This window comes from Leucopleurus acutus (genome assembly GCF_964270905.1).
Source record: "Leucopleurus acutus genome assembly, chromosome: 3".
Classification (NCBI taxonomy): Eukaryota; Metazoa; Chordata; class Mammalia; order Artiodactyla; family Delphinidae; genus Leucopleurus; species Leucopleurus acutus.
In genome coordinates this window covers 120614708-120628025 of record NC_139145.1, presented here as the reverse complement: position 1 = coordinate 120628025, position 13318 = coordinate 120614708, and the positions used below count along the sequence as shown (strand labels likewise).

Below are 13318 nucleotides of genomic sequence, written 5' to 3'. Positions count from 1 at the left end.
TGTGTACCATTTTTTTAAAGTCTTTATTGAATTTGTTACAATATCGCTTCTGTTTTATGTTTTGTTTTTTTAGCCGAGAGGCATGTGGGATCTTAGCTCCCTGACCATGGTTCCGCTACAGCGATCTTTTGAGCCAGCAATTCTACACCTAAATATATATCCAAGAAAACTGAAAATATACATCCATACAAAATTTTATACACAAATGGTGATAACAGAATTATTCATTGTAGCCAAAAAGATGAGACAACCCAAATGTCCATCAACTGATGAATGGATAAGCACAATGTGGTACATCCATGCAATTAAAAGAAATGGGGACCTGAACGAACTTTTAGCTAATATATCTCGGTTAAAACAAGAGATGATAGTATCTTGAATGGGTATTAGTGGAGAGAAATCAAAGTGCATTGATTCAGGATCTGTATGGAAACAGTCAACAGAACTTTCTTACAAATTGGTTATAAAAAGTAAAGGAATAGATTCAATGCAATCCCTATCAAACTACCACTGGCATTTTTCACAGAACTAGAACAAAAAATTTCCCAATTTGCATGGAAACACAAAAGACCCCGAATAGCCAAAGCAATCTTGAGAACGAAAAATGGAGTGGGAGGAATCAGGCTCCCTGACTTCAGACTATACTACAAAGCTACAGTAATCAAGACAGTATGGTACTGGCACAAAAACAGAAAGATCAATGAAACAGGATAGAAAGCCCAGAGATAAACCCACGCACATATGGACACCTTATCTTTGATAAAGGTGGCAGGAATGTACAGTGGAGAAAGGACAGCCTCTTCAATAAGTGGTGCTGGGAAAACTGGACAGATACATGTAAAAGTATGAGATTAGATCACTCCCTAACACCATACACAAAAATAAGCTCAAAATGGATTAAAGACCTAAATGTAAGGCCAGAAACTATCAAACTCTTAGAGGAAAACATAGGCAGAACACTCTATGACATAAATCACAGCAAGATCCTTTCTGACCCACCTCCTAGAGAAATGGAAATAAAAACAAAAATAAACAAATGGGACCTAATGAAACTTCAAAGCTTTTGCACAGCAAAGGAAACCATAAACAAGACCAAAAGACAACCCTCAGAATTGGAGAAAATATTTGCAAATGAAGCAACTGACAAAGGATTAATCTCCAAAATTTACAAGCAGCTCATGCAGCTCAATAACAAAAAAACAAACAACCCAATCCAAAAATGGGCAGAAGACCTAAATAGACATTTCTCCAAAGAAGATATACAGACTGCCAACAAACACATAAAAGGATGCTCAACATCACTAATCATTAGAGAAATGCAAATCAAAACTACAATGAGATATCATCTCACACCAGTCAGAATGGCCATCATCAAAAAATCTAGAAATAATAAATGCTGGAGAGGGTGTGGAGAAAAGGGAACACTCTTGCACTGCTGGTGGGAATGTGAATTGGTTCAGCCACTATGGAGAACAGTACAGAGGTTCCTTAAAAAACTACAGATAGAACTACCATATGACCCAGCAATCCCATTACTGGGCATATACCCTGAGAAAACCATAATTCAAAAAGAGTCATGTACCAAAATGTTCATTGCAGCTCTATTCATAATAGCCTGGAGATGGAAACAACCTAAGTGCCCATCATCGGATGAATGGATAAAGAAGATGTGGCACATATATACAATGGAATATTACTCAGCCATAAAAAGAAACGAAATTGAGCTATTTGTAATGAGGTGGATAGACCTAGAGTCTGTCATACAGAGTGAAGTAAGTCAGAAAGAAAAAGACAAATACCGTATGCTACCACATACATATGGAATTTAAGAAAAAAAATGTCATGAAGAACCTAAGGGTAAGACAGGAATAAAGACACAGACCTACTGGAGAACTGACTTGAGGATATGGGGAGGGGGAAGGGTGAGCTGTGATAGGGCGAGAGAGAGTCATGGACCTATACACACTAACAAACGTAAGGTAGATAGCTAGTGGGAAGCAGCCGCATGGCACAGGGATATCGGCTCGGTGCTTTGTGACCGCCTGGAGGGGTGGGAGAGGGAGGGTGGGAGGGAGGGAGACGCAAGAGGGAAGAGATATGGGAACATATGTATATGTATAACTGATTCACTTTGTTATAAAGCAGAAACTAACACACCACTGTAAAGCAATTATACCCCAATAAAGATGTTAAAAAAAAAAAAAGTGAAGGAAAGTGAGGAACCAATCAACGCTAACTCCGCATTTGTGGCTTGAGAAACTGGTGTTGCTAGTGCATCAATGTTACTGCTTACTGAGATGGAAAGGCTGTGGGAATAGAGGTGTATGAAATAACACTAACAGTTCAGTTTTGGCTATATTGGTTTGAGATGTACCTAACAGACATCCATGTGGTTAGGGAAAATAGGCAGTTGGATAAACAAGTCTCAAATTCAGAGCTAGACATCTGAGAACTTCCAGTACAGACATGCCATTTTAAGTCCTAGAGCAGATGAGGTCACCTAGTGAGAGTTTATAGTCAGAGAAGAGAAGGGGGCTATGGGTTACGCATAAGGAATCCCACAAAGATATTGGGTAGAGGAGGAAAAGCTGTTAAAGGAGTCTAAAAGGAGCAGCCAAGGAAGAAGGTAATGACTAGTAGATTAAAACGTGTTACCAAAGGCAGGAGAAAGAAGTCTTTCAGAAGTGTAGTCAAATATATTAAAATGTTGCTGAGAGGTAAGAGACATAAAGCAGAGAACTGACTGCTGAGTCAGCAATCTGGAGGTAAAATCTCAATACAGGGCTTCCCTGGTGGCACAGTGGTTAAGAATCCACCTGCCAGTGCAGGGGACATGGGTTCGAGCCCTGGTCTGGGAAGATCCCACATGTTGTGGAGCAACTAAGCCCGCCCACCACAACTACTGAAGCCCGCGTGCCTAGAGCCTGGGCTCCGCAACAAGAGAAGCCACCGCAATGGGAAGCCACGCACCACAACGAAGAGTAGACCCCGCTCACTGCAACTAGAGAAAGCCCACACGCAGCAACGAAGACCCAACATAGCCCAAAATAAATTCATTAATTAATTAAAAACAATCTTTAAAAACAAAAAAATCTCAATACAGTAGGAAAGACAGAAGTCTACCTGACAGGCCTGAAGAGAATGTGAGATAAGGAAGTAAAGAGGACAACTAGAGATATTTTTTTTTTTTGGTGGTACGCGGGCCTCTCACTGTTGTGGCCTCTCCCGTCGCGGAGCACAGGCTCCGGACGCACAGGCTCAGCAGCCATGGCTCATGGGCCTAGCCGCTCCGCGGCATGTGGGATCTTCCCGGACTGGGGCACAAACCCGTGTCCCCTGCATCGGCAGGCAGACTCCCAACCACTGTGCTATCAGGGAAGCCCCTAGAGATAATTTTTTGAAGAAGTTCATCTATGAAGCGGAGGAGAGAAATGATGTGATCACCAGGGAAGTTAGAAAGAATATATTTGAAGTAAATGGTCAGTAAATTTAGTGAAATTGGTCACCAACAGAATGACGAGTAAGAAAAGCCAACTTCTTTTTTTTTTTTTTTGGCTGCACAACGTGGCATGCGGGATCTTAGTTCCCCAACCAGGGATCGAACCTGTGCTCCCTGCAATGGAAGCACGGAGTCCTAACCACTGGACTGCCAGGGAAATCCTGAACTAAACTCTTACAGAATGTCTTTACTTTATATATAGAAAGATGAACATAAAAACAATACATTTCTTATGAGCACTCATATATACCTGAACACAGAGAAAGAGATTTTGATAGGCTATACGGCAAACTAATATCAGTGGTGACCTCTGGAGAAGGGTAGAAACTGGGCCTGGCTTTTTTTTTTTTTAATTAATTTTTATTGGAGTACAGTTGATTTACAATGTTGTGTTAGTTTCTGCTCTAGAGCAAAGTGAATCAGTTATACATATATCCACTCTTTTTAAGATTCTATTCCTATATAGGTCATTACAGAGTATTGAATAAGAGTTCCCTGTGCTGTATAGTAGGTTCTTATTAGTTATCTATTTTATATATAGTAGTGTGCATATGTCAATCTCAGTCTCCCAATTTACGGGCATGGCTTTGATCACCAACAGGATTTTTGTCTCATCTTTAATTTTTGAAAATTTTACAAGGTTTTACATTTATCACGTGTAATTAACAAATATATATTTTTAAAGGATACAAAACAATGTAAATGGTATGAGGACACAAAACTATATTTAAAAAGTGAATCACATAAGACTAAAGAGATATGACAACAAAAGGTAACACGTGGCCCTGGACTGAATTCTAGATTAAAAAACAACTTTCTTTTGTTGTAAAGGACACTCATAAGACAACTGGCAAAATTTGAATAAGGCCAGTAGATAAGATCATAGTATCAGTATTAATCGATTTAAGTTCCTGATTTGATAACTATATGGTGATTATACAAAAGAATGTTCTTCCTTTCAGGAAATACATAGTGTATTTAAATGCTAGGGGCACTGTATCTGCAACTGATTCTGAATAGCTTCGGGGGGGAAAATATAGATAGATACAGAGAAAGAGAGAGGAGAGAGAAGGAAAAATGAAATGAATGAGAAAGCTAAAGGGGTAAAAAGTTGACATTTGGGGAACCTACACATGGCAATTCTTGTACTACTTTTGCAACTTTTCTGTAAGTCTGAAATTATTAAAACAACAACACCACACTTGTATTCTGGTTTGGTTACCTACCAAAGCTGAACCTTCACATACCATGTGATCCAGCAATTCCACTCCTAGGTATATACCCAAGAGAAATGAAAACGTACATCCTCACAAAAACTTGTACATGAATGTACATAGCAGCATTATTCATTACAGCCAGAAAGTGGAAACAACCCAAATGGATAAAATGTGGTATACACAACGGAGTATTATTCGGCAATAAAAAATGAAGTACTGATACATGCTACAACACAGATGGATCTAGAAAACATTAGGCTGAGTGAAAAAGGATACACACAAAAGATCACATACAGTATGATTCTATTTATTCAAAATGCCCAGAATAGGCAAATCCAAAAGAAGACAGAAAGTAGTTTAGTCATTGCCTACTGCTGGGAGGTTGGGGAAAATGAGGGTATGTGATTTTCTTGGGGTTGGGGGGTAGATAATGAAATTATTCTAAAATTGATTGTAGGGACTTCCCTGGCGGTCCAGTGGTTAAGACTCTGCACTTCCAATGCAGGGGGCGCAGGTTCAATCCCTGGTCAGGGAACTAAGATCCCACATGCTGTGCAGTGTGACCAAAAACAAATAAAATGAAATGAAACAAAATGAAATGAAATAAAATAAAATTGATTATAGTGATGGCTACATAATTGTGAATATAATAAAAACTAAAACCACTGACCTGTGCACTTTAAATGGGTGACCTGTATACCATGTAAATTGTATCTTAATAAAGCTTAATTATTAAAAATATTTAATAGCCCCAAATTGGAAACAAACCAAATGTCCGTCAACGGTTAAAATGAATAAACAGATTATGGTATATGTATACAATGGAATGAAATACAGCTACAACCACACACAACAATGTAGATTAATCTCACAAAGTGTTGAGCAAAATAAGCCAGCCATAAAGGAGTATATGTGTGATTCTATTCACAAAATTAAAAAATTTGATGACATTATAAGTCAGGAAAAGGGTTACCCTTAGGAAAGGGATTGGTAATGACTAGAAGGGGATAAAAGGAAACTTTAGGATTATGGTCTTTTTCTTTATATTAGCGCTGATTACACAAATGTGATCACTTTGTGAAAATTCATCAATCTGTGGACTTCTAATATGTGTACTCTTCTGCCTGCATATTTCAATAAAAAGTTTACACTAACAACAACCACCAAACAAAGCCATGAACCTTTGCATGATATGAACCTGAAAACAAGGCAAAATATGGTACATCTGGGTACTAGAACTATGGATGAATTTTGCCCCCTCTATCTTTCCTGTCTAAAAAATTTTAAAATAAACATAACTTGGGCTTCTCTGGTGGCGCAGTGGTTGAGACTCCGCCTGCCGATGTAGGGGACACAGGTTCGTGCCCCGGTCCGGGAAGATCCCACATGCCGCGGAGCGGCTGGGCCCGTGAGCCATGGCCGCTGGGCCTGCGCGTCTGGAGCCTGTGCTCCGCAATGGGAGAGGCCACAGCAGTGAGAGGCCCGCGTACCACAAAAAAAAATAATAATAATAAATAAACATAACTTATGCCAATACTTTATATATAATTATTTTTCAAAATACAGTTGGCCTTCTGTATCCACAGATTCCACATCTGCAGATTCAACCAACTGCAGATCAAAAGTATTAGAAAAAAGGAATTCCAGAAAGTTCCAAAAAGCAAAACTTTAATTTGCTACATACCAGCAACTACCTACATATCATTTACATTGTATTAGGTATTATAAGTAATCTAAAGATGATTCAAAGTACACAGGAGGATGTGTGTAGGTTATATGCAAGTAGTATGCCATTTTCTATAAGGGACGTGAGCATCCCCGAATTTTGGTACCTGCAGGGATCCTGGAGCCAATCGCCTGCAGATACCGAGAAACAACTATATTTCATAATTTACAGAAAACATGCAGAGAAATTTGAAGTGCAGAAGGGGGAAGCTTCGAAAGTTATCAGATGACTGGTCTCAAAACACATTACAAACTATTAATTTAGTTTCCATTAACATTTCGGTCATTAAAAGTGCAACTTCATCATACCGTACAAATATATCAGGGTTATACAACAGCTGAAGAGTAGCTTTAAAGTAAGAATATTGGTGGAGGAATGTACAGATGATATACTTATAAAATTACATCTTCAAGTCAGTTGTTTAGTTTCTTTTATATATTAGTTAACTAAAAATTCAAGTATCACATCATAATCTTAGCATGCCATATTAGTTTCATTTTTTTAAAAACTTTAAAATTTCCTGCTAAATTACAATAGAACATGTCTGCAACAGATAGATGCATAAAACGAGAAGTTTGGAGCCTCAGTCCCTAAGGTCCAGTTTGGCATTTATCACACCAGACTTTCACTGTGCACAAAAATAACTTATTTTTTTGTCTTTCTTTTCCTTTTACTTGGAGGGGGGGTGGGGGAGTTGGGGGTATTATCCTTCCTTTTTCCCTCTCCTACAACCCATTTTATTTCAAATCAAAATAGAAAGACTAATGAGATTAGAAAATAATTTAGAAAAAGTTTCACTAAATTAGAAAATGTACACATTCGTCCCTTGATAGCCATGGGGGGGGAATGAGTTCCAGGATACACCCCCATCCTGCCCTGCCACTGAACACCATAATCTGCGGATGCTCCAGTCCCTTATATAAAATGGCACAGTACTTGCATGTAACCTATGCACATCCTCTCATATACTTTAAATCATCTCTAGGTTACTTATAATATCTAATGCTATGTAAATAGTTGTCAGCATGCAGTAAATTCAAGTTTTGCTTTTTTGGAACTTTCTGGAATTTTTTTTCTTCGAACATTCACAGTTGGTTGAATGCATGGATGCGGAACCCATGGATACAGAGGGCCAACTGTAATAAAAATAACCTAATGATATGAAAGATTTTTAAATGCACTACAACTATACTTAGTGGGGACAATACAACAGTAATTTTAGCCTTAGATAGCTGTATTGTTTAAAACTGTAAGGTACAGACATACCTTGCTTTATTGTACTTTGCAGATACTGTATTCTGCACAAATTGAAGGCTGGGGCAACCCTGTGTTGTCAGATAGTAGCTAGCTTTTCTCGGCAATAAAATATTTTAAAATTAAGGTATGTACACTGCTTTTAAGACATAATGCTATTACATACGTACTAGAATACAGTATAGTGTAAATATAACATTTATACGTACTAGGAAACCAAAAAATTCATGACTCGCTTAATTGTGATGCTCACTTCATTGCAGTGGTCTGGAACTGAACCTGCCTATAGTTTTCAACTCTCAGGATCTACCTAACATAAGAAACCACTTTTTAGTCACAAACGAAACAAAGTCACAAAACCACAAAGTGACTGTCAGGAAAGATGCTGAGTGATCACTTACCATATAGTAACCAGTATGATAACCACTCATGTACCAAGAGATTAACATACTTCCCAAAGCATCAGCATCATCCAGAGAATCTGGACACATAGGAGGTGGTGGGGGAATTATCTGGAAATGGAAAAAGATACACTTTAAAATCAGTAGACAAAAACATAAGGTCTGGAAACCTATTTTACGTACAGAATGCTGGATGTTAGTTGTATCTTTCCCTACATTCCATGTCATCTCCTAGTTAAAATTTTTTTAAAAATCTGGGATTTGGAGAAAGCCAACCAGTAACAACAACAAGAGACCAATAAAATTAAATTGAATAAGAATCAAAAGGCAACAGGTCACATAAAATATTTAAACATTTTGCTTTCATTAGACCTATTTTTCTGTTCCATTATGAAGCTATAGGTAAAAGACAAAGGATAAATACTTCTATGGTTTTCCTCAAAAAACACCCACACAGCGTTTTCAAGTAAAAGTTCTGGCTAGAACATCTGCACGGCCCCCACCCCAATGCAGTCTGCCAAAAAGTGTGTTTGTATTTTGCCTATTGTTGATACCTGGACAGTCTACGTGATCAGACCATGCCTGGAAGGGTAAAACATTAATCCTAAGGTATGGTGTAAATAAATCCTTTTGGATAGGCGCTATCTCCCTTAGAATGAGATACTGCTGCCGGGAAGGAAGCATGAATAATATGGGCTATAAGAGAACTGAGTCTGGGTAGCAGAAGGTCATTAAAAACAAAAACCCTGGGACTTCCCTGGTGGCGCAGTAGTTAAGAATCTGCCTGCCAATGCAGGGGACATGGGTTGAAGCCCTGGTCGGGGAAGATCCCACACGCTGCAGAGCAACTAAGCCCGTGTGCCACAACTGCTCCTGCGCTCTAGAGCCCGCGAGCCACAACTACTGAGCCCGCGCGCCTAGAGCCCGTGCTCCGCAACAAGAGAAGCCACCGCAGTGAGAAACCTGGGCACCGCAATGAAGAGTAGCCCCCGCTCACCACAACTAGAGAAAGCCGCGCACAGCAACGAAGACCCAACGCAGCCAAAAATAAAAAACAAAAGCAAAAAAACCCTGAAGTTTAGTCCGAATTTTTACCCATCAGAACCTGGCTGTGACATTTCTGAACTAACTATGTTCTGCTAAATCCCAAACTGTGTATGAAAGCAAAGTTTAATCTGAATTCTTTTGCACTTACTGGTGGTCCAGAAGGAAATGGAGGCAGCCAGGATGACGGGAAGGGTGGCGGCGGTGGCGGGCCACTGAATTTTAGACCTGGCTGTAAAGAACATTTCAAAGAAAGACCAATTTAACAGTTTCAATATGTAAAGAGCAAAAAAGAATTCAATGTCAAAAGAATCGAAATAATTGTCCAGAATAATATCTATACTATTCATATCAAAACGGTTAAATAGAATTTCACGTACCAAATGCTGAAGTCATATATACTCATAAATTTAGGTTTTTCTCATTTCCTTTCTATGTAGACATTCAGGCAGTAAAGCCAAAGTAAGAAAAATTTAAAATTACCTAATAAATCAGAGACCGTATACTCAGCAAGACATTTCCATCATAAAAGACCAAAAGACCATATCTCCCACAATTTCATTAATTAAATTGCATAATCTATTGGATGTCCTTTCAATTACATATGCTAATTTAGAGCATATATTATAAAAATTAGTGTCTCTCACTTAACAAGAAAAATCAGCCCCCTGAGACCAATGAAGCATGTTTATTATGTATATAAATTAAGAGGTCTTACCATTCTGAAAAATGTAATAGAATATAAACCTCAATAAGGAAGCTTTCAACAGGGAATCCTAAGGAAAAGTTTTAATGTCATGCTTGATTTTAAAAATCTTTATTATTATCACTGCCTGAAGAAATCAATGCTTTATACAAAACTACTGGACGGGGACTTTGATTCCATGATATAACCTAAAGTAAAAATACTTTTTGTTTAAGTTGATTTGCTACTGATAACCAAAAGAACCATGAATAAAAACAGCATTTACATTTCGCTCTACAAAACAGTCTGGGAGCTTCTTTGGATTTCACCTGTATCAGATGTAAATACTGTGTTCTCTTCCAATTTTTACATACCTTATACAAGTGACACAGAGAACTACAGCACAACATCCAGCTGATGATAAAATATTATACTTTCAAACTTAAGTTTGCTAAACTATTTTTTTTATTAATTTTTATTGGAGAATAGTTGCTTTACAATGTTGTGTTAGTTTCTGCTGTACAGCAAAGTGAATCAGTTATACATATATACATATATCCCCTCTTTTTTCGATTTCCTTCCCATTTAGGTCACCACAGAGCATTGAGTAGGGTTCCCTGTGCTATACAGTAGGTTCTTATTAGTTATCTATTTTACACATAGTAGAGTATATATATCAATCTCCAAAAGTTTGCTATTACTCTAATATACCTAATACTCTATAAAAATTGTTAGGAAAGGCTTTCATTATAAACTATTCTGCATTACTATCTTATTTCCTTTACAAAGAATTCTCAGGTATGTATTTACAACATCTATGGAAAGCTACTAAAGTTTCATGAGGGAAATCCCTAGCAGTCCAGGTGGCCCGGGTTCAATCCCTGGTCCGGGAACTAAGATCCTGCAAGCCGCAGGGCGCAGCCAAAAAAAAAAGTTTCGTGAGAAAAGCTACGAGTCACTTCATGGAGGGGCTGAATGTTCCAATACTATATGAACTATCTCCTGGAAAACCTTTTCTGGGTAGTTTACCTTTCCTGGTCCCAGACCTGGTCCTGGCATATGGGGTGGTGGAGGGAGAAAAGAGTTCCATGGAGCAGCTTTTGACTTGATGCTATTTGGTTTATTTACAGGAGACCTGGAGGAGTTCTCGCTTTCATCTGTTGAAATTTGACTTTCATTTTCATTCTTTTAAGAGAAAGAAATACATGTACTTTTGTTATAAAGGCATCATTAAGAAAAATATAATGCTTCAGGGGATCAAACTGACAACCAGTTATACTGCTTAATTTCTCATCTAGTTTCTGCTTCCAAGAATTCCATTTTTTTATCCTTACCTCCTGAGCATTCTGTTCTATATTATTAGCTACTTCAGAGGTTGTGGAAAGTAGATCAGACAGATTTTGCTCCTCTCTATTTCCATATCCAGTGTAAATGACAACACAGGTTTCTCTCTTAAAGTCAATCGAAGCAATGGTAGCTGGGTAAACACAGCCATCTTCTGACCAAATGGCAGCACATTTGTCACCAACTTTCCACTATAAGAGAAACCAAAGATAGACACATGCACATTTCTTTAAAAGAGGGTAAACTATAATCTTGTTTGGGTGGAGCGGGGTTGGGGGTGGAGGGGACAGTCTCTGGTTAACTGTTCTGGGAGGCAGAATGTTATAGTGAAAAAACTTGGGGCCAAAACCACAGAAATCTGAATTCTAATATAAATATAACATGACATAGTCCTGCCATTTATATAATCATGGACCAGTTTCTTAATCTCCTTGAGTCTTATTTTCCTCATCTGTTAAGTGGGTGTAGTATAATCTGCCTCACATATTTGTTGTGAAGAACAGAAAAGAGGGGAAGCATGTAAAGTGTCCAGTACGCTAGCCCAACACATAGCACGTGCTTATCAAACATCAGCTCTCTTCCCCCTTGGTAATGATGAAACTAAAGCAACTAATGAGACACCAAAATAATTAGCTTCTATGTGGACTGTTTTAAATAGCAGAAATGACTCTACCCAGAGTATCTGGTCCCCAGGTATTAACAGTTTTAGGATTTTTGAAGGAAAAAAAAAGGATACCTCTCTCAGATTTAGAAAAGTCAAACACTGCCAATTCAGTTTAAGCCTTCAGGTACTTCTTGCAAGTTGCACTGCCTTCCTCCCCTCTACCGCCAACATAAACACTGTCCTGAATTTAGTATTTATCATTTCCTCCTAATTCTTTATATTAACATGCATGTTCCTAAACAATAGAAAGTTTAATAGGTGCTTTAGAAATTTTATGTCAATAGAAAATACTGTCCTAATAATTTAAAGGTACTTTATACTATTTAATAAGGACAGTAACAAGAAATTCTTTGAAGTTAAATCTCAAGGTTTTAAAATAACCTGCTTCAAGGGAGTTGTGGTATTCTTTCTTTGGCTTTTGTTCTTCTTAGCAGGTTTTCTTTTAGGTGCGCCTTTTGGTTTTTCTGAAACTTCGGGAATGTCACCGTTCTTTAGAGCGTGCTATGAAAACATCAATAGAAACGTACATGTTACAGGGTGATATATTAAGAAAGTCACAATATAACTCAGTCACTATAAACTGGTCTCCAGGCCCCACTGTCTCAGATAGCTTCTATTTCCTCTCTTCACCATCCCACATGCTAAGAAACTGCTCTTGAAGGTATCATATATCTGATAATCAGCTCTAAGGACCCTTATAAGCAAGTCTCCTCACTCTCAACCTTTCCATAACATTAGACTCTGTCAATCATTTTTCTTTTTGATAGTCACAACATTTTTGATGACATAGCAATGTTGGGCCCTAATTCTTTTATTATTTCTCTGATCAAGTCTAAAACTTGGGCATTCCCAACAAGAACTGGCCATCCTTCTTTACCAGCTTATGATCACCTATTCCTATTACTTCAATTATACTTTCTATGCAAACAAACTTCCAAAGCTATTATCCAGCTCTGAATTTTCTCCTTAGTTCAACATTTCCAATTACCAATTTCATATCTTCACATTTACCTCAAATGCAACACAATTAAAAGTAAACTATCTCTTGCCCAAATCAGTTCTTTTTCTCTGCTCAGTCTACCTCCCCATGCAATATCACCAACCCCGTCCCACACTGAGCCCCATCTGCGTTTTATAGAACTCTTGGTAACTCTGCATTAGTGTTATTTCTAGTCTAAATGTATGTTGGAAAGCATGTTATTGACAAATTCAGAGTTCAGCTTCAAGGATGACATACAGATCTGACCTTTACCTCATGCTACAGGAGGGACTAGGGATGGAAGTGGACTCCATGCTTGGTGCTCTGTATGAGTGTATGCTCCGTGCCTGGACTACTGATGGCCCATGTATGATGCTCAATAAGACTAAGCACCTTAGACAGTGGGGAAAATGATGATATTGGACAACTGTGTAAATGTCTTGTTTGAGCCACAAAAAAATAGACTTCGCCCTGCAAAAGAAATGTATATTCCTTGACATTCATC

General features: G+C 38.1%; 1 protein-coding gene across 4 annotated transcripts in view; it reads right to left on the bottom strand.

The window, feature by feature from the left end:
* The window catches only part of LOC309959107 (survival motor neuron protein-like), a 45883-nt gene that overhangs the window by 17512 nt on the left and 15053 nt on the right, over positions 1 to 13318 (bottom strand). For all 4 annotated transcript variants that reach the window (XM_082835252.1, XM_082835250.1, XM_082835253.1 and 1 more), the window contains exons 3-7: positions 12216 to 12335; positions 11161 to 11361; positions 10856 to 11011; positions 9293 to 9373; positions 8098 to 8208 (exon numbers count right to left, since the gene is read on the bottom strand). In XM_082835252.1, coding sequence (XP_082691378.1) covers positions 8098 to 8208; positions 9293 to 9373; positions 10856 to 11011; positions 11161 to 11361; positions 12216 to 12335 — 669 coding nt within the window. The remainder of the gene's footprint in view (positions 1 to 8097; positions 8209 to 9292; positions 9374 to 10855; positions 11012 to 11160; positions 11362 to 12215; positions 12336 to 13318) is intronic.